This window comes from Myotis yumanensis, unplaced genomic scaffold (assembly GCF_028538775.1).
Source record: "Myotis yumanensis isolate MYYU_CA2020_CCGP unplaced genomic scaffold, mMyoYum1.0.hap1 SCAF_2, whole genome shotgun sequence".
In the NCBI taxonomy this organism is placed as follows: Eukaryota; Metazoa; Chordata; class Mammalia; order Chiroptera; family Vespertilionidae; genus Myotis; species Myotis yumanensis.
Window position 1 is genome coordinate 159484243 of NW_027223753.1, and position 25050 is coordinate 159509292.

At 42.4% G+C, this 25050-nt stretch overlaps 1 protein-coding gene across 3 annotated transcripts in view; it reads right to left on the reverse strand.

The window, feature by feature from the left end:
- Window positions 1-2285: 2285 nt before the first annotated feature.
- Window positions 2286-25050, reverse strand: part of PARP9 (poly(ADP-ribose) polymerase family member 9) — a 34009-nt gene continuing 11244 nt past the window's right edge. For 2 of the 3 annotated variants that reach the window (XM_070406317.1, XM_070406316.1), the window contains exons 5-11: window positions 22830-23057; window positions 21048-21266; window positions 17225-17279; window positions 12476-12853; window positions 9188-9324; window positions 8004-8178; window positions 2286-3720 (exon numbers count right to left, since the gene is read on the reverse strand). In XM_070406317.1, the coding sequence (XP_070262418.1) occupies window positions 3347-3720; window positions 8004-8178; window positions 9188-9324; window positions 12476-12853; window positions 17225-17279; window positions 21048-21266; window positions 22830-23057 (1566 nt within the window). In that variant the 3' untranslated portion in view covers window positions 2286-3346. Of the gene's footprint in view, window positions 3721-7319; window positions 7354-8003; window positions 8179-9187; window positions 9325-12475; window positions 12854-17224; window positions 17280-21047; window positions 21267-22829; window positions 23058-25050 lie in introns of all 3 variants that reach the window. The other variant, XM_070406318.1, reaches the window with a different exon arrangement.

Genomic DNA, 25050 nt, shown 5'->3' on the forward strand with positions numbered 1-25050 from the left:
AACCTAGGTCATGATCCAAATGTATTGTTTTCCATTTCCTTAGCCAGTTGGCCAAGACCACTTATTGAGATTAGTCTATTGTTTTCCCAGTGATCTGCAATTTTACCTCTGTCAGTCATATAAAAACACACACTCAGGGCTCTATATTGAGAAAAGTATGCATATATTCACATCATACCCAGAAAATAAAAAGAGCTAGTGAGCAAAAATGCAAGCATCAAGTAGCAGTTTTGACTTGAACATGGAAACTTGAGTAAGAAATCAATTATATTCTTTATCTCAAATTCTGACTTTTAAATGGCATTTAGCTTCTAATTAAAAACACTTGCTGGTTATTTTTTAAAAAGATTTTTAAGTTGATTTTTAGAGAGAGAGGGAGAGAGAAACATTGACATGAGAGTGGAACATCAATTGGTTGCCTCCTGTATGCCCGCAGGGATCAAGACTCAACCTGGACAAGTGCCCTGACAGGGAATTGAACCAGCAACCTTTCCATGCATGGGATGATGCCCAACTGACTGAGCCACATCAGCCAGGGCTGGAAAACTGTTTTAAAAAGTGTTTTAGTTTTTTATTACTCCCATAACAAATAACCACAACTTAGTTACTTAAAAGAGCACGTATTTATTGCCTCACAGTTCTGTCGGTCAGAAGTCAGCTACGTGCCTCATGGTACTAAAATCAAAGTGTTAGCAAGCTTCATTCCTTTCCGGAAGCCTTTGAGTTGACTTCCTTGCTCACCCAGGTACAGGCAGAATTCAATTCCTTGCAGTTAAAGGACAGATACCGGTTTCCTTGTGGTCTGTCAGCTGGGGCTACCCTTCCCTGCTAGAACCTTCTTTCCGGTCCTTGCATGTAACTCCCTACCTCTCAGAACCAGCAAAGGGCATCAAATCCTTCTCCTGCGGCTATCTCTTTGATACAGCTAGGAAAGCTTCTCTACTGTTGAAGATATATGTGATTATATTGGGCCCATCTGAATCATCTGGCTAATCTTCTGGTCTGAAGGGTAACCTTAATCACATGTGCAAAATTCCTTTTGCCATGTAAGGTAACACATTCAGATTCAGATAACAGTGTGGATATCTTTGCAATGGGCAGGGGGAGGACATGTGCTGTCATTCTAATTGTCATTCCTTTGTAGATGATTTGGCTGTTCTCTCTGGCTGCTTTTAAGATCACTTCTTTGGTGGTGTACAGTTTCACTATGTTTCTTGGTATGGATTTTCTTTTGTTCTTATCCTTGTGAATATTGCCTCTCCTCCATTCTCTTTTGAAATCCATATTAAACATATACTGGTTATTTCAAAGCTGTCCTGTCACCCTCAGCTCTGTGCCATAGGCCAAATCCACAGGCAGATGAATACCTCAGCCTCATGTCCAAGCCCTATCTCTGCAAACAGTCACCCTGAGGCCATTCTTTTTTTCTTTTTATTGATTCCAGAGAGGAAGAGGGAGGGAAAGAGAGATAGAAACATCAATGATGATAGAGAATCATTGATCGGCTGCCTCCTGCATGCCTCCCACTGGGGATCAAGCCTGCAACTCGGGCATGTGCCCTTGACCAGAATCGAACTCGGGACCTTTTAGTCCACAGGCCAATGCTCTATCCACTGAACCAAGTCAGCTAGAGCCCTGAGGCCATTCTTGATGCAGACTGTGACACAGTCCACCTTTTGGGGAGAGAGGTTCAATCAGGCCCTATAAGTAGAGGTGGAGCTGTTTAGGCAGGAAATTTGGGGGTTCCAGGTACCTATTAGGTGGTTTAGGAGTGAGATATGCAGTGACCCTGTGGATCCCTCACTTTGTAGAGGTGGGCACAGCTGGAGGAAGGCCAGAGTAGGGCCCTCTTGCCCACATCCAAGGGCAGTACCATGTGAGACAATAAGCATGCTTCTTTTAAGAGGCAGAATGCTGGTTACAGTAAGATGAGAAGGAAATGTGTTTTTGCAAGAGGTTGAGGATGTGAGAATCACAAAGTTTGGAAGTGTAGAGAAATATGGATTTCACAATAGGCAAGAGTTGCATGGTGAGATTAGCTGGCCTCTACATTGGAGAAATGAAGCCAAATTTGGGCAGTCACAGTGAATTCAGCCTTTATAAAAACTGCTAGAGGCCCGGTGCATGAAATTCATGTACTCAGGGGAGGGGTGGGGGACCCTCAGCCTGGCCTGCACCCTCTTGCAGTCCAGGACCCCTTGGGGGATGTCCGACTGACGACTTAGGCATGGGAAGCGGGCCCAAGCCATCAGTCGGACATCCTTAGCGCTGCCACAGAGGCAGGAGAGGCTCCCGCCATTGCCACTGTGCTCGCCAGCTGTCAGCCCAGCTCAAGGCTTCTGGCTGAGCTGCACTCCCCCTGTGGTAGTGCACTGACCACCAGGGGGCAGCTCCTGTGTTAAGCGCCTGCCCCCTGGTGGTCAGTGTGCATCATAACGACTGGTCATTCTGCCATTCAGTCGATTTGTCTATTAGCCTTTTATTATAGGATTCTCTCTGCATAAATACTCTTCGACTCTGCTCCCTACCTGCTGCATCCCTTACTTACCTGACTCTTCCAAATTTTTCAGGTCTCTGCTTTTGTTTCACTTTCTTTAGGCGGCCTTCCTCCCAACCCATGGTCCCTCTCCCTCTTATATTTTCCCAAAGAATCTGTAATTCCTCATTCCAATCATACTTATTAAGTTGTCCATAGCTGCCTTTTTAATTAGTCAGCTGAAAGCTGTATGAAGACATTTGTCTTGTCCAGCATCATATCCCCAGGACTCATAAAGTGACTGAAACACATCTGGTGGTCAAAAAATATTTGGCAAATTAATAATTTGGCCTAGTGGTACTTGAGTTGCATTGCTTGATATGGCTGAATTCACACAGGTTATCAGGAGAATATCAGCCTTTCGATGTCCTTCCACTTCAAATAATTTCATTTAACATGTGATTTTTCAAAGCAAAGGTGATTTATTTTGTTATCAAAAGCACTGCATAAGATTATCTGGAAAATATAAAATCATCCTGCTTTGTTACACTATCACCACTTTAGAAAATAAAATGGATTATATATTAGAAAAGTCTCTTCATTGCATGCAAAACATTTTTGCTATTATAGTAAAGGAGGTGAAAGAACAACTTGAAGGAGAGGAATAATAGATGATGGTATACATCTATCCCAGCCCCAGGAGATAAAGACTAAGATGCTAGTAGTATATAACTGGCCCCTTCAATAACCCAATTAGTCCATACAAACAACCCACTTAACACATTCAAACCACGCTTTGAGCCATCAATGGTCATTAGTGGTTAGTTTCTACAAAGGAAGGCCATGCCAGTTGTTAAAATTCTATGGAGATTAATCAACAGGGCTACCTCTTGAGAGTTCCCTCCAAGTCAACTGTGGATACATCATTGGTTTTGATGAGTAATCCTGTGACCATAAAGGATCTTGGGTGCAAGTCCACAAATATTGGGGCATGGCCTGCACACTACTAAAAATAACAAAGGTTTCTGGGCTGAAGACATTGTCAACCACACTGTCATGTCTATCTGTGGCACCAGGAATCATTAGTGGGGGAATAATATTTTCCTGATGACCCTGACAGAAGGAGCCTGTGAGTACTTCAGCCTCAAACACGTAGATCAGCTTATCTGTAGATGTTTTCTTGACCGGGTATGCTAGGTTTCTGAGGTTCTTGATGAAGTATATGCCAGCTCCATACTTTGGGTCTGATAAAAGAAAAAAAATGTAAAGTTATAATGATCTGCAGAAACATATTGCCCTATTTGGGTACTAATAAATATTCGCTGTCTAGTCCTCCAAATAATCACTACTTTTTGGTCCCAAGTCCCTGTGTCTGTAGAAAGATACCCAAAGTTGTTCCCTTAAGACACATTATCACTGATATCATCAATATAATAATAGCTTACTTTTAAATATAGCTTCCTTCCTTCCTTCTGTCCCACCCCGCCTTCCTCCCTCACCTTCCTCTTTCTTTCTTTAATTTACTTGGGACTTAACCAAACACTGTATCAGGTTCTAGAGCAGCACTGAACAATAGAAATGCAACATAAGCCACACACATAATTTTAAATTCTCTAGTAGCCACATTAAAAAAGGTAAAAAGAAACAGGTGAAATTAATTTAATAATAAATTTATTTAACCTATTAAATCCAAATGTTATCAGTACAGCTTTAGAGCTTCAAAAATGACTAAGACATGATCCCTATTCTCAAAAGTTCACAACAGGAACTCCCCACATAAAATATAGTACAATTTCATGTGGCAAGCAAGTATTTTGAGATATCAAAGATTTCTTTCCTGGGAGTGTCTTCTTACTCTTTGTTCCTCTACCCACTGAATTCTTGCTACTTATACAGGGGCAAAATATATAAAGTTTAGAACAAAGTCATTTGAATACATATCATATATAATATATAATTATTTTTAATTAAAGCAGAAAATATGGTCTTGAAAGTATGGCCTTGACAGTTAGATTTTCTGAGTAAGGAAAAGAGTTTTTGAACCAAAAGGATAAAAGCCTGAAGGATTCAGAGCATGGATTTTATACCACCTATAACAGAAAAGAGAACAATACAAGATATTCTAAGAGCAGTTTTTTCACTTCAAGATAAATGTAAGTTCTTTCTTCCACCTTTAGAGAAGAGAAGAATCAGGGAAGACATAACTAGAACTCACTTCTCTGTCGTACTCTCTCAAGAGTGCCCTGGGCGTCAAGATGGTGAAGAACCAACAGAAACCTCAGAAGAACTAGGGGGACTTCCAGAGTAGAAGGGAACATTGCCTGACTCCGCTGTTTGCAGTCCCCTCATCCAGCCTGGCATTTGAGTGGAAAGTAGCAATGGCCGGGGAAGATTTCCAGAAGGGGTGAGGACTTCCACACAAGACCCCACATTTCAGATTGGAGGATGTGCACACTCAAACACTTTGCGTGCTATAGGAGAAACACAAACATGCCCTGAAAGGAATTCCCTTGACATGAAAAACAGAGTGCCCTGTATAGACCCTACCTAAGAGCAAAGGGGACTGGAAATTTAAGTAAAGGAAGGTGCTAATGGCCAAAGGTGTTTTATCTACCAGAGGACCCTGAGAGGCAGAGGACTGATGGGGCCATGAACCAGACCACCCTCCCCTCAATGCCTGTCCCATCATGGAGAACACTCTCAGAAGAGGAGAAATAAAGGCAAAACCTTGCAGGAACTGAGTCTAAACTCCAAAGGGACTAGGAACACTGAAACGACTGAATTCATCTGTCAAGATGGAGTTTTCCACATCTGTGGACTTGGGGGCATAAAAGGCAGGTGAAGTTCAATTATACAGCCATAAAGAAAACAAGTCCCATACCTGAATTTTGTAGAACTGAATTGGTGTACTTGTTAGAGTTACAGAGGCTGTAACAAAGGAATGGAGGGAGTGCAGGAACATAGAGAAGAAAGCAATTCACTGGGTCTGCAGGAGTTGGGGAAGGTGTCCACCAGGAAATGCCATTTGAGCTATGTCTTAAAGAAGGAATAAGAATTTGCAGGGCTGACAAGGGAAATTGCAGGGCTGAAGAGGGAAGACATTCCACATGCAAAGGCACAGAGGCATGAGAGCATACAGCATACTCAGGAAACTAAGAAGTTCATGGCTAGAGTGTTGGGGAACATAGTGAGTTATGAGGCTGGAGAAATAATGTGGGGCTAAGGCCTTCTGTACTCTGCTAAGAAGTCTGAGTTTTTACCTTCTAGGTTACTAGGAATGCAGATGCTAAACAGGCATGTAATTTTTTAGCACGATAATTCTGGAAGAGAAAAGGACAGGTTAATAGAGGTGTTTTGAGGCAAAGAAGGACCTGGTAATCATCTAGGCTTATGGGAAGGTAAACTAAGGCAGCAGGAAAAGAGAAGTGAGGCTGTGCTGAGAATTTTATTGAGAGAGAATCTGTGACTGCCTGGATATGAGAGAGAAAGGAAGGAATGGAGGATGATTCAGTTTCTACCTTAGAAGGCCTCATAGATGGTGATGGTGTCAGCCAGGTTAGGGAGTATCAGAAAGAAAGGGGAAAAAAAAAAAAAAAAAAAAAAGCCAAAACCGGTTTGGCTCAGTGGATAGAGCGTCGGCCTGCGGACTGAAAGGTCCCGGGTTCGATTCCGGTCAAGGGCATGTACCTGGGTTGAGGGCACATCCCCAGTGGGAGATGTGCAGGAGGCAGCTGGTCGATGTTTTTCTCTCATCGATGTTTCTAACTCTCTATCTCTCTCCCTTCCTCTCTGTAAAAAATCAATAAAATATATTAAAAAAAAAAAAAAAAAAAAGAAAGGGGAAAAAATAGCCTATATCTTAGGGAAAAATATGGCCAAGGAGTTCAGCTGGAGTTGGCTATGCGTCCATAGGTAGAAATGTCCAAAAGATAGTTTGAAATATGGACCTGCAGGTAGGAGAAAGAGAGGAGGTTACAGATGGAGAGGCAATTAGCCATTATCTGCCACAGGACTGAAAAGAGGGCACCCACTGGATTTGGAAAATAGGGAGACAGTGATGATCTTAGAGTATTTGAGTAGAAGGTGGTGATTGTGTGCGTAGGGGCAGGAAGAGTGGGGTGCAGAGAAGCCAGTTACAATGGTTTAGGAGCAAAAGAAGTTGTGAGTTTTTAAGATTGCTAATGAAAGGACCATACCAATCATCACTTTCCTGATTGCACTGGGAGATTTCTTGGAGGGGATTCACTGATCAATTTTTACCTCCAGGAGTTGAGCATGCCCAATTTTCCCCCTAGGTATTGCTTATATTCTCTCTGGGGCAAAGAGATTTAAAAACTCTTTGCTTTCCAGAAATCAAGGATCATGCTACATGTTTTGAAGGGTAAAGATGAAGGGATTTCACCGACCAGGCAAAACCAAGCTGCATTGCTAGGTATCTCCCACAATAATTACAAAACTTCTTGGCCTCCCTTGAAGAGATCTAAAGGGGACACTACAGCAATGAAGTAAGTTGTTGTTTTGTTAATCTCCACCCAAGGATGTTTTTACCATTTCTTTTCAGAGAGTGTGGAAAGGAGGGAAGGAGGGGGAAAGAAACAGGGAAACATCAATGTGAGAGACACATCAATTGGCTGCCACCCACACGTGCCCCGACAGGGGCCGGGGATCGTACCAGGTATGTGCACTTGACCCGAGACCCTTTGGTGCATGGGCTGACACTCTTAACTGCTGAGCCACACCAGCCAGGGCTGTATGCAATATTTTTGTACAACTGAAAAGAGACATGGAAGCCACACACAGAACTCTTATAGCTGAGAGGGATCTTAAGATGTTAGTCACTTACCTGCCAGATGAAATCTAATTCATTCATTATCAGCCTATAGGAAATGAAGAGGATGGAAGAGAAAAGACCAACTTTATTAAGTTCAGGAAAATGCCCTTTTAATTAAGGGATTAGGATGGTTAGGTAGTGATAATAATTTGCTTGAGATAAGTGGGGTGGGAGGAGCAGGGGAAGAAAGAGAAAGAAAAGCTCCAGGGTACACTGCCTATAGGACACATAAACACAGAAAGGAGGGAACCTGAACTGTACATCTTACTGCAAATACTTTCATCAACATTAAACCCATCAGCAACAAAATATATGAAGGAAGCCCTAACCGGTTTGGCTCAGTGGATAGAGCGTCGGCCTGTGGACTGAAGGGTCCCAGATTCGATTCCGGTCAAGGGCATGTACCTTGGTTGCGGGCACATCCCCAGTGGGGGGTGTGCAGGAGGCAGCTGATTGATGTTTCTCTCTCATCGATGTTTCTAACTCTCTATCCCTCTCCTTTCCTCTCTGTAAAAAATCAATAAAATCAAGAAAAATAAAAATAAAGACCCTTTCCAAATGACTTAACCACTGAATCCTAGTTGCAAATGATCCCCTCACCACAGTAACAAATGCTATTGGTGGAGAGTCCTCTGCTGATGTCTGCTCACCAATTCCCACACACAGTAGCTCCAATAATGAGGGGCTGACACCTACCGCAGGGCACTGAGTACATCCTTTGAAAGCCAACTCTGCCTACCACTTCGCAGAATTGCTGTGGGACTTGCTGAAACAACCAGCGGCTCACAGGTTTCCCACGCATTTTCTCTTCCATCATTTTCTTCTTTCTTTGGAAGGCAGCCATGAGAACCATGTTTTCTATCTTCTCTACCTGGAACCCAAGGGAATGAAAATCTGAATAAGAGACTGGAGAACTGCTACTTAAATGGCCTGATGCACTGCTTCAGAAATAAAGGCACTAATGTGCATATAGCTTTGCATGCAATTTGATTTTCATTTCAAGTTACATAGGGGTCTCTCCTGGCCGCAGCCCTCTCCTAGCTTGATTTCTATCTCTCCAAAATTCCCTGCCCCTTCTTTGATAAATTCATTTAATAAAAATGCACTGAACAACCACTGTTAATGAAATGGCCAACAATGTATTTACTGTCTTTGCCCTCTTAAAGCTCATAGTTTAGTAAGAGATAAAAATAGGTACACAATTATAATAACACAGTGTGATAAGTTCTATTCCAGTCCTTTTATTTTGCATCAACCTAGGCAGCTTTTAACTGGATCTTTTTTTTAATTTTTTTTTTATTTTTCGCTTAAAGTATTACAAAGGGTATTACATAAGTGTCCTTTTTTCCCCCCCGCCCTTGACAAGCCCCTGCCCTCCCTTACCCCCCAGTGTCTTATGTCCATTAGTTATGGTTATATGGGTGCATACAAGTCCTTCGGTTGATCTCTTACTCCCCTCCCTCCTGTCCCCCAACCCTCCCTGGCCTTCCCACTGTAGTCCGACAATCAGTTTGAGGCAGCTCTGCCACTGTATTTATTATTGTTCAAAAGTTTGTAATGGTCTTAATTATCCATGAAAGAGTGAGATCATGTGGTATTTTTCCTTCATTGACTGGCTTGTTTCACTTAGCATAATGCTCTCCTTTTAACTGGATCTTGATCTATGCTTCTGTATATCCTGACATCATTTCTGCCTCCTATACCTTGGTATCTGCCCATCTCTAGTCTCCTCTCCATCTTATTTCTGAGACTCCCGGTCAAATGAGCAGCTAGCTTACAGGTGTTTTTTGTTTGTTTGTGTGTTTTTGTTTTTGTTTTTAGCTATAGAACAAATGGATTAATAGCAAGGCAAATCAAATCTTTCCTTTAATTACATATACCTTTTTAATCCGCAAGCCACAGTTTTCAAACTCTTTCTTTTGATTTTGAATTTCTGGAGTTGAAAGCATTAGACATTTCAGAAACTTATTTTCTTTCATTTCATCTTGGTGTATTGGTTGCTGATCAGTCCACTGTCCTAAACATGAGTAACACAAAACACTTTTTCAATGCTCTGTGAGAGGCAATCCTATATAAAAAAGAGCTAATATGCAAATGGTCATCACGCCCTCCAGCCCTTGGGCCAGAACTGCTTAGACACTCAACACTGGGAGACAGGGATGGGGACCAGCCAGGCACAAATGAGCTCACGAGAGAGGAATGGGGACCAGCCAGGCTGCAGCCTGGGAGAGGGACAAGCCGCCCACCCCGCAGTCCCAGGTGCCAGCAGCTGGGGCTGCGGCCCAGGAGAGGGACAAGCCACCCACCCTGTGGACCTGGGCACTTGCGGCTGTGGCCCGGGCAAAGCTACCTGTCCACGGTCCCCTGCGGCTGCGGCCGGCCTGGGTGAAGCTGGCCAGGGTCATGGGTGCCCGCGGCCAACCAGAGGGAGGGAAGCCCAGGTCCCAGATGCCTGCGATGGCCAGAGGAGGGGATCCTGGGTCCCGGGTGCAGGGCAAGGCAGAGGTGGGTAGGGGCGATCAGGCCAGCAGGGGAGTAGTTAGGGGTGATCAGGCAGGCAGGCACAGGGGTTAGGGGCGATCAGGCAGGCAGGCGAGCTGTTAGGAGCCAGTGGTCCCAGATTTTGAGAGGCAGTCGGACATCCCCCGAGGGGTCCCGGATTGAAGAGAGTGCAGGTCGGGCTGAGGGAACCCCCCCTCCCCCCGCCCGCCCCTGCATGAATTTCGTGCACCGGGCCTCTAGTTTTACAAATAAGGAAATTAAAACCCAGTTATGTGACTTGCCCAATATCACACAGCTAATAAGTAAAGAGGTCCAAGTTATAAACCTGACTTTCACCAGTGCCTTCTGTAAGGGGCAAGGCAGAATATTTGGCATGTACATCACTCATATGCCACTCCCAAGCAAGAAGAGCAAAATTTGGAGATTAAGACTAAATTGTGTCATGTATTTCCTCCCTTTCTCCCTTAACTTCCTTCCTTTTTTAAGTTCAAGAGACTACCTGTTATTGTCCAAAGAAGCTCCTTATTGGACTAAACGCACAGGTGGACAAAATGAAAATTCCCCAAAAGGCTTACTTTCTCCCCGTTTGAGTTTGACTTTAGACCAAGTGTATTAAAATGACCCAATAGCCAGCACATTTCTAATGGAATGGGCTGAATTTAAGTAAAAAAGAGGATGATACATCCAGAGAAACTCGCTAGAGGGTCAAGTTGTAAATCTGGAAGTCAGGAAGGACAAAACACCATAGCAAAGGAACTCAAAGGCCAGGAAATTTCAAAGGAAGACACTCTAAATTAAATCTGGAGAGCAATAGCTCACATTGATGAAATATAGTATTAAGTCCAGTTGACTTGAGTTCAGCAAACATTTACTGAATTACTATTACATGCCAGGCACTGGCTGGGCACTGGAGATTCAAAATCTACAAACTCTTGCTATCAGAAAAGCTTGCCAGGAAGGATTAAAAGAACAACACAATAGAGAGGCGATGCCTAACTTCTACCATTTAAATTTTATTCTGATGGATAGGTGATGTTCTCTGTAGTAAGAGCTCATTTCAAATTTATCCATTTTGTTAATGATGATCCTAATCTGGTTAAGAGAGGATGAGTCTGTATGAACCTCTGAAACTTAGTCATCAGCTACTAAAAATGCCACCTTTGCAGCAGAACAAGGAACTTACTAGTATATGGCTAAGTTGCCAGTAGCTGGAGGAGGGCTCAACCTTATAAATGCAATTGAAGTGATGCTACAAGCTTTACAGGAGATCAATATTTCTTTGTCTCCTGTTCTCTTGAGAGGTATCAGTGTCAGTTTACATATTCACAGACATTACACTTTAAAAGCTAAGTAGAAATCACAATCTTGGGTCTCATTCTTTTTTTTTTTTTTTTTAAATATATTTTATTGATTTTTTACAGAGAGGAAGGGAGAGAGATAGAGAGTTAGAAACATCGATGAGAGAGAAACATCGACCAGCTGCCTCCTGCACATCTCCCACTGGGGATATGCCCGCAACCCAGGTACATGCCCTTGACCGGAATCGAACCTGGGACCTTTCAGTCCGCAGGCTGACGCTCTATCCACTGAGCCAAACCGGTTTCGGCATCATTCTTGCATATGATTTTTGTCCATGTTTTTGGACACTGAGTTTTCTGTGGAATGTGGATACAACATTTACTGCAAACTCCCACTCATTTTGACCATTTCAGCCTGAATAATTTTTATAAACACATGGTGAAAATAAGGTGTCCTTTAAAATCCTGCATCTGAATTGCTGTACTAGGTCCGTTCTCCACATTACAACCAGTGATCTGTCTAACATACAAGTCTAGTTAGGGTGCCTCTCCTAGGTGCTCCCAGAGCACTTTCACCCTCTTTCTTAACTAACCTTGCTTGCTTCTCAGAATCCCCAATTAGATTCTTAGTGAAAACAATGTCTATTTTATTACTGTATCCTCAGCACCTAGAACAATGCTTGATACATATCATAGATGCAATATTCATTAGCTGAATAAGTGAATGAAATAAGCCTCTGTCTCCTAAGGTGGTGTTTCCAATGGTATAATTTCCTTGTTAGCTCTAGGACTATGTTAAAAGGATCTCTGCAGACCTCAATTCCCCAACATCCCGATGGAGTTTTGCTCCACTAAATGGGTGCTGTTTGCATGTACTTACTAGTACCATTTAATAACTTATTTTGGTGAGAAGGCTCAAAGTAAGTAATTTTAGGGTTCCTAAGGTTTCCAGCAACAGATAAATGCACTAAAACTCAATTTTAAAAAATCAGTGGAATGTGTCTACATTTGAACGCTCCATCTGCAGAATTAGAGATGTGCTTTTCCCCCCACTGCCTAGGAGTGGGTTACCCTAGGCTTTCCATGTAATTGCCTCTTAGGTAATCCAAGTCATCATAAGTGAATCCAATTGTGTGTGTGTGTGTGTGTGTGTGTGTGTGTGTGTGTGTTCATTTACTAATAATTAACCCTGCTGGTAGAAACAGAGCCCCAAAATGGTTATAAAAGTTTATGGCCTAGCACAGAACCTGCACAGTTTGCTCTCTTTTCTCTTCCATTCTCTCTCTTATCCACATACAGACATACATAATCACACCCAAAAGGACAGCTGGGAGAGCTGACTTTCCAACTAAATAGTAAGTTACTCACCTGCCAGGCTCCGAAGGGCTCGCTCCTTTTTTTTTGCTATTTCCTCTTGAACTTCACACAGCATTCGTTCAATTTTCATAACCACCTCAATGAGGTCAGCCTGGGCTCCTTTAATCTCTAAAGTTGCCTTTTCTGGACTGATAGTCTCTGTGATAGAGACCCTTGAGGTTTTCTGAAGCTGAGACAAAATGTCATGTTCCTTTTTTCCAAGGGAGAGGATATGATTATTCTCAATGATGTGCTTATCCTGGTGGGTCAGTATCCTTTGGATCCATTCTTCGGCCTCACTCATTTTTTCCTGGTTAGAGCCCATCAGACGGATGGCAGGAGATTTAGCTTTTAGTTCATTTTCTCGGTTCCCTCTGACCTCCTGGGGGACTGAAAAGACTGTCATAAACAACCACAGAAGACAGGTGGGTTTTAAACCAGAGCAGAACAATACACCATGGCCAGTGTTTGCCCCAGGATATTGTCACTGTTGTTGGCTGTAGCAGCTTCAATTAAGTACTTTGTCTGAGAGCTGTGTTGGGTATAAAGGAAATCTAAATGTATGGTTTACAGTTTCCCTGAGTTGGGTTTATCATGTCCTGCCCCTTCTGTGTTGCATTTACCAATTCACAGATGAGTTCACCTTGTGATCTCACTCTGGATTTTGACCAACTATTATTTCCTGCTGCATGGGATTTTCCTCAACCTCTTACTAATCCCAGGTTTAAAATCAAACATCTCAGAAAGCAACAGAGCTAAAAGAGTAAAATTCTTTTTAAAAAATGTATTCCTGATTATAAAAAGAATAGATGTTTATTATTGAAAAATTAGAAAATTATCCAAGTATAATGAAAGAAGGAAATACCCATAATTCCACTACCTGCGATTCTTATTTACATCTTATCTGTGTGTGACAGGACATTTTGCCCCTCCACAAGCACTGGGAGCTTAGCAGCTCCTGCTGCTGGACACAGTATATCCCAGCAGAAAAAGAAACAGAATTTTATTCCAACCCACCCATGTATACCTCTCTCTGCAACCCCCTCCACAAGGAGTAAAGATATATATCAAGAAGAAGAATCTCTGATGGATTAGGGTGACACTGAACCCAAATTCCAAAAGCAAGGCGGGGGGGGGGGGGGGGGGGGGTGGACCAGTTGAGAGAGAATTTATAGGTGAAGCAGCACCTAAAATATATAAAGAATTCCCTCAAATCATTAATAAAAAGAAACAACCCAATAGCCAGCTGGGCAAAAGAATTCACAGAAAAGGAAACACAAATGGCTCCTATATGTGTGAAAAGATGTTTCTCTTCATTGGTAACCAGGGACATGAAAAATTACCCACCATATTGGCAAAAATTCATAAGTCTGACAATCTCAAGTGTTGGGAAGGACACAGAGCAACTGGAACTCCTATGTATTTATGATAGATGTAAAATTGGAGCAACCACTCCTATAATTATATTATTTAGAAAAACACTGGCACATGTGTATCAGAGGATGTGTACAAGAAAGTTCACATTCAAGAACTGGAAATAATGCATGCCCTTCAACAATGGAATATTATTATAGCAATGGAATGTAGTAAATTTAGCTACATGGACGAATCTCAGTAACATTTTGAAGGGAAAAAGTAAGTTGAGCACTTACTATGTTCTAGGCATTATTCTAAGAGCTTTATATATTTTACTAGAGGCCTGGTGCATGGCATTCGTGCACTCAGGTGTGTGTGGGAGGGTGTCGCTCAGCCCGGCCTGCACCCTTTCGCAGTCCAGGAGCCCCTAGGGAATGTCCAACTGACTCCTGGGAGCGGGCTTAAGCCACAGTCACACATCTTTAGCGCTGCCGCAGAGGCGGACTGCTCCACTTGCCAGCCGTCAGCCTGGCTTGTGACTAAGCGGCATTCCCCCTGTGGGAGCGCACTAATCAGCAAGGGGCAGCTCCTGCATTGAGTGTCGGGCCCCCTGGTGGTCAGTGTGCATCATAGCAATCAGTCATTCCATAATTTGATTCATTTGTATATTACCCTTTTATTATATAGGACTAGAGGCCTGGTGCACAAAAATTTGTGCACTGGGGGGGGGGGGGGGTCCCTCAGCCTGGCCTGTGCCCTCTCGCAGTCTGGGACCCCTCGGGAGATAACGACCTGCTGGCTTAGGCCTGCTCCCAGGTGGCAGAGGGCAGGCCCAATCCCTAGGTGCAGCCCCTTGTCGGGCTCAGAGCAGGGCTGATTGGGGAGTTGGGGCGCCGCCCCCTGTCATGCACAGAGCAGAGCGGATTGGGAGGTTGCGATGCCACCCTCAGTCATGCGCAGGGTAGGGCCGATTGGGGGGTTGGGGCACCGCCCCCTGTCACACTCAAGGCAGGGTTGATGGGGAGGTTGCGGCACCACCCCCTGTCACGCACAGAGCAGGGCCCATCGGGGGGTTGGGGCTCCATACCCTGTCACGCACAGAGCAGGGCCAATCAGGGGTTTGGGGTGCCACCACTGTCACACTCAGGGCAGGGCCGATGGGGAGGTTATGGCTCTACCCTGTCACACACAGAGCAGGGCCTGTGGGGGGGGCGGGGGGAGGTTGGGGCGCCGCCCCCTGTCACACACAGAGCAGGGTGGATCAGGGGGTTGGGACGCCGTACCCTGTCACACACAGAGTCACAGGGCGATCAGGGGGTTTGGGCGCTGCTCCCTGTCACGCTGATCCCGGTGCTATGAGGTATATTACCCTTTTACTATATAGGATAGAGGCCTGGGGGCCGGCTGGTTTGCCCTGAAGGGTGTCCTGGATCAGGGTGGGGGTCCCCACTGGGGTGCCTGGCCAGTCTGGGTGAGGGGCTGAGGGCTGCTTTCAGGCTGGGGGTTGTTGACTGAAGCTCCCAACCGCTCCTTTTTTTTCTCTCTTTTTAAATTTTATTCTGGGCCAGCTTTAGCTCTGGCTCTAGCACTGAGGCTTCCGCTGCTGAGCGTTCTATAATCGAAACAATGTATAACTCCAGCTCTGAGATCCCGGCCTATATTTGTTAGAATGTTTCAAATTGCCAGCTCAGAGGCTGGCAAGTCAGGCGGGGAATGTTGGCTTCCTCCTTCACTGCAGCAAGCAAGCCTCATGTTCGCTTCCAGCTGCCTGGCTGCCGGCCGCCATCTTGGCTGACAGTTAATTTGCATATACTTACTGATTAGCCAATGAAAAGGGTAGCGGTTGTACGCTAATTACCATGTTTCTCTTTTATTAGTGTAGATTCAATCCTCACAACCCAATGAGATACTATTAGTACTATTAGTAGCCCCGTCTTACAAATGAAGACACTAACTCAGAGTTATGAAGAAGCTTGCCCATGGTTTTAGGACTAGTAGGTGGTGGCCAGGGAGTTAGTAGGTGTGGGCAGTCTGATTCCAGTGCTCACACAATTCTGCCTCCCAGTAAGGGATCCCAGGATAATAGTGGTAATTAGCATATTTTACGTAATGTAGCAGTTGGGTGGTATCAGGGACTATGGAGAAGTATCAGGACAGATTTCAAAGTGTGTGGGGGGGAATAGAAGATGGCCTCCTCTGAGTAAAAATCAAAGTCAATGTCTTATACAACACTAAGAAGTGTGTGTGTGTGTGTGTGTGTGTGTGTATGTGGGGTGGGGGGTGTTTCTTAAATTGGAGGCATACTTTTTTTTGAACCCTTCTTCTGCTTGGGAGCTTACATTACTTTTTAGGGGAAAATAAAAACATGTGTTGATACTTCTTTAATCCATTATCATCAAGAAAGAAGAATTGTTCTAGGTAACTACATTGTTCAGATCACTAAAGTTAAATAGTTTAACTTTTCCTTGGTTACCTGAGATCATTATCTTTTTTTTGTCTATTAGTTTTTTTGTTTTTAAATCCTCACCCAAGGATATTTTTCTATTGATTTTTTGAGAGAATGGAAGGGAGTGGGACAGAGAAACATTAATGTGAGAGAGACAGATTGGTTGCCTCCCAGTATGAGGTGTGCAGGAAGCAGCCAATCAAGGACTCTCTCTCTACACTGATGTTTCTATCTCTCTCTCCCTCTCCCTTCTTCTCTGAAATCAATAAAAATATATTAAAAAAAAAAAAAAGAAATGTAGTTATAAGACAGAGGTAAACATTCTCCAGCCCCCAACAACCAGGATTGGTTTAGTTCAGTGATCCCCAAACCTGCTTCCGAATCAAAATTGATTAGGGGGCATTGAAAAATATACATGCTTGGCCCAAGACCCAGAGTTCCTGAATCAGAATGTGTAGAGTTGGGGCTTACACATATCCTTGTTGGTATGTTTGCTTTTTAAAGTTCTCATCATGATCCTAGTGATTACTTAGGCTTGGATAGCATTGGGTTAATCCATTTATTGTTATCTGTTATTCCTGAGATGTGTTTTTTATAATTATTACAGAGTAACTCCATTTAAATCTTTGCTTATTCAGAGCAAAAAGAGTGCTGGCTAAGTCAGTTTGTGAAGGGCAGAACTTTTTCTTAGAAAAAAATTATAGATGGCATTTGTAAATGAACTATCCACACTGTGAATTACCTAATGCTACCTTGCCTCACTCTGCTCATATCATAAAACTGGACTGAACAAGAACATGGCCAGATATAGAGCAGGTTGGTATCTAAGCAGGAGCACAATGAGATATATTTGGCTTCTTTATTCTTCTTCTCCTCCCTTCCATTAGTTTAGATGATCAAGAATAGAATGAGCCTAGGGTGGGAGAAGCTGCTTCTAGCTCCATAAATTTCTTACTCACCACTGTAATTGTTGGGGAGCCTGGACTTAATCTTCTCCATTGCAGTGCTGAAAGCCTACAAGAAGCAAAACAGAGCAGAGCAAGGGATTTTAGTCATTGTCATCAAAAGCCCTCCCTCTGCCTGTACACACCACACTTGACCTCATCCACTCTGAGAGTCCCCATTTCCACTGCCACAAATCTAAAGCAGCCTGTAGGAAAATCTTGGGGCATAACAAGTGCAGCACCACAATCTGTTAGAACATGTACGAGAACCAAGGTTAGGAAAAATGGAAAGAAAACCAATAGACAGATGCTCTCGTAGTTAATAAAACACAAATTTATCTTTAAAAAGTTATACACACATTGCCTTTTCTGTAGATTGAATAAATGATCAATTCCTTTAAAATGCTTAATATTGTATCTGGCACATAGAAGACATTTGTCTATTTTAAAGAAGCTCATCTCTCCTAGAGTTTCGAATTACCATATCCAGTATCTTCCTTTTTTAAAGTTGATACAATTGGCAGTAGTTACTTCATGGAAAAGATGGTAAATAATGAGGTGAAAACGAGATTTTGCTTGGCATCTGAACTTATAAAATTTCCTAATCTGTAGGCCATTTTTCTTCACAAATTATATTTGTAGCTTCTATTTCCAGAGCCAAAGGCCCTCCATCTTACCATATTTTGTACCTGGAGAGGTAATTATGGGGAACTTCCCTGCACTCCCTGTCCAAGAACTTGGAAATAAAACAAATGAGATAATATTATCTGCTGATAAATAGATTAAGAATAGCTGCCATACACAAAATGGATAAAAATCAGCTCTCCCCCAAAGTCCCTTTAAATGTCAGTATGTGTTTCAGGATGAGAAATCCATTAGGCAAGGCTTTCGAATTAAATTGGAAAGAAATCTATAACTTAACCAGCAGCAATAACTTAGAAGAATGTGTGGATACCAAGCAGATGGTCTCTAAGAAGTTTGGAAAAGTGGAATTTGGAAGTCTTCCCAGCTCTGTCCACAAATGACCAATGCCTAAAGTGAAGGGTGCTACCAGTGTGTTCCTTATTCTGAGACATACTGTCTGGCACAAGGTAGATACACAATAAATATTTGTTAAATAACCAAATGAACAACTATCCATCACCTTTTACAGATATTCGGCTCCAACCAGGACCCTTTATCACCATGAAATACTGGTGAACACAAGCATTTCAGTCAGCTGGGAAGTATTACTCACTGAATGTTAAGTATCACCTTATTGTGAGTGTAGTGTAGGCTGGTCATCCTGAGTCAGGTCAACTCTGGATGTCTGACAAATCCATTTTCTGAAATGTAGGGACTTGCCCCTGTAGGTAAGGCCCCTGTGAGAAATGTGTAAGTTGCCCTCTGATCTTTCTGAACACACACCCCTCAATGAAAGATTTATTTAGGAAGCAAAGATGTATTTATCAGAAGGCCAGAGGGTATACATGTGTGCACACACATCATGCCTCCACATGGATGTAATGTATGGAAATAAACCTGTATGGAATGGTCCATGTTAGGGTATAGTGTCAGTTACTGTGTAAGATCATCCTCTCCTTTGAGTTACAGAACTGAGAGATGTGTCATCTCTCCATTTATTTTGTTCTGTTTTTCTTTAGTGGTTCAGAACACAGGCTTTTGGGACAGACAGACCAGGTTGGAGTCTTGGTTTGGCCATTTGACTAGCTGTGTGTAGTTTTCATTTGTAAAGTGGAGATGACAACAGTGGTTTCACCGCAGGTTTAGGAGGGAGAATGGAATGAGACAGCTTCTTAGCACAGTACTTGGCTGATGTAATACACAGCAGCTATTTTTATTATTAGCCCTCAGACTGTGGTCAGTCTTTCTACTTTTGTTGAACTGCCATGTACACTTTTACTATAGGTTGGAAAGAATGAACTTTCTTTTCTAGACATGGTTAATTCTTGTAGGGATCGGGTACTTCATGAATAGTTCAAAGATATACCCAGGGCCCAATTATAGTCCTCTGCTTCGCGGGAACTGGTGAATTTCATTTGAAGGACAGGATGATTCATTTTATCAAGAAGGCGAGCTATTTCATGGGGTAATTCACCACCATGTTCTGTGAATGAGACACAGTGGTATGCTGGCACTGGCTGATATTGGCTTACAAGAGCCCATTGTTCACGTATCCTCTCACCTCCACCTTCAGTGGTGTCACATAGATCGTTTGAAGTCAGCAGGGGAAATCAGCCAACACTACAAACCTCCTTGTGTCTAGTCAGGCAGCAAAAGGAATACGAACCTTTACACTTGTTCCAGGAAAGAGCAAGCTGGAACTATGTCTGTTTTCCTGTACAAGGAGATAAAATGGCAACCACCCACATAGAGACAGGCTGGGGGTGGGAAAGAGGACTAATGTTCAGAGCCACGCCCTGGGCCAGGCCCTCAGAAGGCCCTTTATACCCAGAACCCAGACACATGCCGGGGAAATCGCACTAGCACATCAATGCTGCTGTCGACAGAATCAGAAACCTATGCCTTCAAAACCTAGTGTAAGGTGCTGTACCTTACCTCATTTCTTTTTTAGTCTTTCTAACATCATTAAAGTCCTTTTGGAAAATGCCAGCTAAGTGAGAATGAAGCAAAAAAGATAGTACTCTAAGGGCAGAACAGTACAGCAATATATACTAATTATGCTGAATATGTCCGTGACCTATTCACATGTGAGAAACTCAGCTGATCTGGCCACTCAAAAACAAAAAGCTGAGATGAAGTGAAATCAAAAGAGTCACTCAGACACATAGACACACTCCCCTACACCACAGCTGCTTTCCCTCTGAAGCCAACCATAAGTGAGTTAGGAAAGAATAGGATGAATTTGAGGACAGTACTCGGGACATGGCAAAAGTAGTCAGATACGCCCTTACTGTTAAAAAACTAATCTAATTGGAGAAAAGGTAACAAACAATTCACTTAATTTAGTATTCAGTTCAGAACTCAGTGAACCTTAGCCCATTACAGTTAATATAACAACTAATCTTCAGAGGACTTACTGTACATGAGGTACTGTTTTAAGTGTTTTACATGTATTAACTCCTTGAATTTCTTTTTTAGTCTTTCTAACATCATTAAAGTCCTTTTGGAAAATGCCAGCTAAGTGAGAATGAAGCAAAAAAGATAGTACTCTAAGGGCAGAACAGTAGCCCATTACAGTTAATATAACAACTAATCTTCATAGAGGACTTACTGTACATGAGGTACTGTTTTAAGTGTTTTACATGTATTTAAGTGTTTTACAAGTAACAGCTCCCGAAGATGGTGGTTATTACCCCTATATTAAAGCTAAGGACTTGCCCAAGAATGTTGATTGATTGGAGAGGAAAAGACAAAGAATTTGCTTTAAATATGTTGGATTTAAGATGACAGTTTGATATCTAAGTGGAAATAAGAGAGGGTTGGTGATGTGGATCTGAAGTTGACTCAGAAGATAGGACTCTGCAGAAGTTATGGCAGAAATTTAAGAATAGTTGTGTTCTTAGAAGAAGAAAGAAGAGAGAGGGGCATAGGACCCTACACTGAAATTAGGGGTTCGCTTACCTTTAAGGACCAGAGGGAAGAATAAGTGCCAACAAAGGAAAAGAGTGAAGCGAGGTAGTGGGTTAAACATGGTTTCTCTAATGGCATTCCAATGTCTCATACTAATACAGGAAGGTCTGAGGTGGACAATTTACAAAAGTTAAGTTTCACTAAATTAGAAAAATCACCATGCCATACAGCTTACATGGATACTAAACAGATGTTGAATGAATGAATGAATGAACTGTAGGACATTTCTAAGATATTAACTTACCTTGTATATGTGCTGGTCTTCAAAAAGGATCACAAACTTTATAGTTAGTTGTTTTCCAGGACGATGTTGGGCAAATTTTAAAACTTCCTCACACATAATCTGTGCTACTTTATTGTCCTCAATACCAATGCCTCCAGCCCCAAGAGCAGGAAAGGAAATGGAAGTTAGATTTAGTTTAAGGCATTTTTGCAAACACTCGTTCACTGCATGTTTCAATAGCTGTAGAAAAAAACACAATTTTAAGATCAGCCTTCAAGTCAAAAATAAGATTTCACTTACCCCTTGATCCTGCCCATATTTAACAATGTTAATCTCCACTCTCCCTCAGGGTCATGTCCATGCCTCCTCAGAGGGCAGACAAAGTCCCACTCCATAGGGAACCCATTACAGCTATAAGGTTAAATGATGAAAAATGAAAAGGCTGAAGAAGCTGAAGTAATTGGTCCTTTTTGTGCTATTCAGGACCTTTGGGCACCATGATTTCTCCCAGCTTATGTAGTCTTGCTGACCTGCCCAGGTCAGAGAGCCAATCATCAGTTTATCCCCACTCATCTGTCACTTCCAGGTCAACATAAAGAGCTCTTGGGAGTTTAATAAAGGAGGTAAAGGTTAAAAGGAATAAGCAGCATTTATTCAAAGTCTTTTAAGGTCTGCCATGTATTTCTCCTTGAGAAGTACTAGTATATTTGGCAGATTTAAACTTTCTATCAATGTTTCAATATCCAAATGAATACTAATACAAGAAGGTTGTCCGTGTAAGGACCTTGGAAAACTGATAAATAGAGATGATAGGGATTACAGGGCCCTCTAGCCAAGAAAGAACTGGAAATGGTGACAAAACAGATAGACAAAGGCAGGTAGGAAGACACCAAAGGGAATAGATCTAACAAGAATGGCGCTAGAAGGGAAATCCAGGTCCTCCTGGAATTTAACAGTTGGAAGGAAACAGAGAGAGGCTGACTCCCAGGACCACTTAGGAAAAGGCCTACAGGGTACAGTGTGGTGAGGTGAATAGGTGGGCAGATGGATGTTTCTGTGCCTATCTGCGGTAAACCCATTTAAAATTTAGACATGTGTTAGGTTATATTTTAGATTAAAGTTCTTAAGATAACTTATTAAGACAACAACAGCCCTAGCCGATTTGGCTCAGTGGATAGAGCGCTGGCCTGTGGACTGAAGGGTTCTGGGTTCGATTCTGGTCAAGGCACATACCTAGGTTGCAGGCTTGATCCCTGGCCCTGGTTAGGGTGCGTGTGGGAGGCAACCAATTGATGTGTCTCTCTCACATCAATGTTTCTTTCTCCCTGTCTCTTCCCCTCCCTTCCACTCTTTCTAAAGAAATCAATGGAAAAATATCCTCGGGTAAGAATTAACAACAACAACAAAAAAGACAACAAAAGTTATTCAGTTATTTCAAATTTTCACAGGAGTAGTAGAAAATGGGGATTATACAACCTGATAATATTTCATTAATGTAATGATATGATGGAAATTCAACAAAGACTACACAGACTTTCAAGTTACATAAATTTTTTTTTAAAATATATTTTATTGATTTTTTGACAGAGAGGAAGGGAGATGGATAGAGAGTTAGAAACATCGATGAGAGAGAAACATCGATCAGCTGCCTCCTGCACATCTCCTACTGGGAATGTGCCCGCAACCAAGGTACATGCCCTTGACCAGAATCGAACCTGGGACCCTTCAGTCCGCAAGCTGACGCTCTATCCACTGAGCCAAACTGGTTTTGGCAATATAAAGATAAATTTATTTTGAGCTTACCAGATCTCGGTCAGAATATGTTGAAAGCCACAACACATGGAATACACACGGACAGGACAATTTAAATCCTTTTGTGGACACTACCAACTGGGAATCCTGAGATTTCTGCTTCCTGTTTTTGTGAAATTCCTCTTCTATTTCATGTCCTGCTCGTTGTAGAATTGACTTCGACACAGGACCATCTCCAAACCTAAAAGGTGGACTTACAGAATTGACAATTACATCCGTCTGAAAAGGGAAAAAATGGACAGGATTCCTTTTTAAATTACTTTTTGTTCAATTACTAATTTAAGTCTTTATTTCCCTGAAGAGCTTTGAAAAATACTTCTGAAGATCCTAAGTCCACAAAAATATCATTTAATAATGGATAGAAACTCATATTTCCAAAATGTGATCATTTGATTAGTCTGTTTATCCTATTCAGTAATTAGACAAAGTGTGTTGATGGTACAATTTTTATTGCAAACATCTATCAGCCCCTTGCTGGCTTATCCCTCCCACATTCCCAGATTCTGAGCATTCCCTGTGATTTATTTTAAGCTTTATCAATGAATGGTTTCATTCCTTGCCCCACTGTCATCTCTTTTTGCTAATTTTGTGTGAATTTTCTGTTTTGTTTTAAACAGAGTGGAAATAAAATTTCTCAGGAAATTTTCACCTCCTTTTTTGTTTAAAGGTGAGTAGTACATAGTTAAAGAAAGTACAAATGAGACAAAAAAGTCTTCAGTGAAAAGTAGGCCTCCATCTTGGTGGGGTCCCCCTATCCCCACTCACCCACCTATCCTACAGGCAATCACTTTATCAGTTTTTCATCTGTCCTTTCAGAAATAGACTGTAGAGCCTGGCTAGTGTGGCTCAGTGGTTGAGCATCAACCTATGAACCAGGAGGCCACGGTCTGATTCTCGGTCGGGCCACATGCCCGGGTTGCGGACTCCATCCCTAGTGTGGGGCATATAGGAGGTAGCTAATCAATGGTTCTTTCTCATCATTGAAATTTCTATCTTCCTCTCCCTCTCTCTTCCTCTCTGTAAAAAAAAAAAAAGAGACTGTATATTCACCTGGGCTGTATTTTAAGTAATATCACCTAGTTAACTCTAAAAACTGTGCTAACAGGGTTGTATCCTTTTTCTCCCTCATGCCCAAGTCCCCCTAAATCATCTTGATGGTTTTGGCTCCCTTTGGGGGTAACTTATGTATTTCTCATAGATGTTAATGAATGCTTCACTTTGAAAGTACAACCAGAATTTGCAATTTGGGGGCATTGGGGGTACTGCTTCCTTTTTAAATTTTAAGGTTCCTAATGTTTTTGGCAATAAATAAATACAATAAAATTTTAGTTAAATGAAAAGTTATTTAACAAGGATGTTTTCACTTTAATTTTAAATGGACATATTAATGATATCAAATAAATACAGTGGAACCTCAGTTCTTGAACTTAATTCATTCCAGAAGACTGTTCAAGAAGCAGTTTGAAAACTGAATCATTTTTCCCAATAGAAATAATGTAAATTAAATTAATCTGTTCCAGACCCCCAAATGATTTCCTGTTTCTTATATACAGTATATGTCTAAGTTCTATTGTTGTTCTCACTACTTTCTTTTTATTTTGCTGCTATCACTAACTTTCTTAGAACCCATGAGATTTACTGTACATATCCTATATATGAAAAAGCTAATATGCAAATCAATCGAACAGCAGAACAACCAGTTGCCATGATGTGCACTGGCCACCAGGGGACAGATGCTCAACACAGGAGCTGCTCCCTGTTGGTCAGTGTGCTCCCACGGGGGGAGCGCTGCTCAGCCAGAAGCCAGGCTCACGGCTGGAGAGTGCAGCAGAGGTGGTGGGAGCCTTTCCCGCCTCTGCAGCAGCCCTAAGGATGTCCGACTGACATCCTCAGGGACATCCCCTGAGGGCTCACAGTCTGTGAGAGAGGGCTCAGGCCGGGCTGATGAGGAACGCCCCCCCCCGCCCCCCACCGCAGAATTTCGTGCACCAGGCCTCTAGTTTAATAAGCAGCAACAAAACAAAAAAAATACACGAAATAAAGACAGTACAATTTCCTGAGATGTTAATATCTCAAGGTTTAGCAGCAAACTGACTCATACTCATGCAATCTCTTCTTTGTTTGTCACCTGAGAGATGTGTGACTGATCATACATGTATCAGCATGAGAGAGTTCTAGAACCTAAGTTCTGTTTGACAACCAAGACATTTTT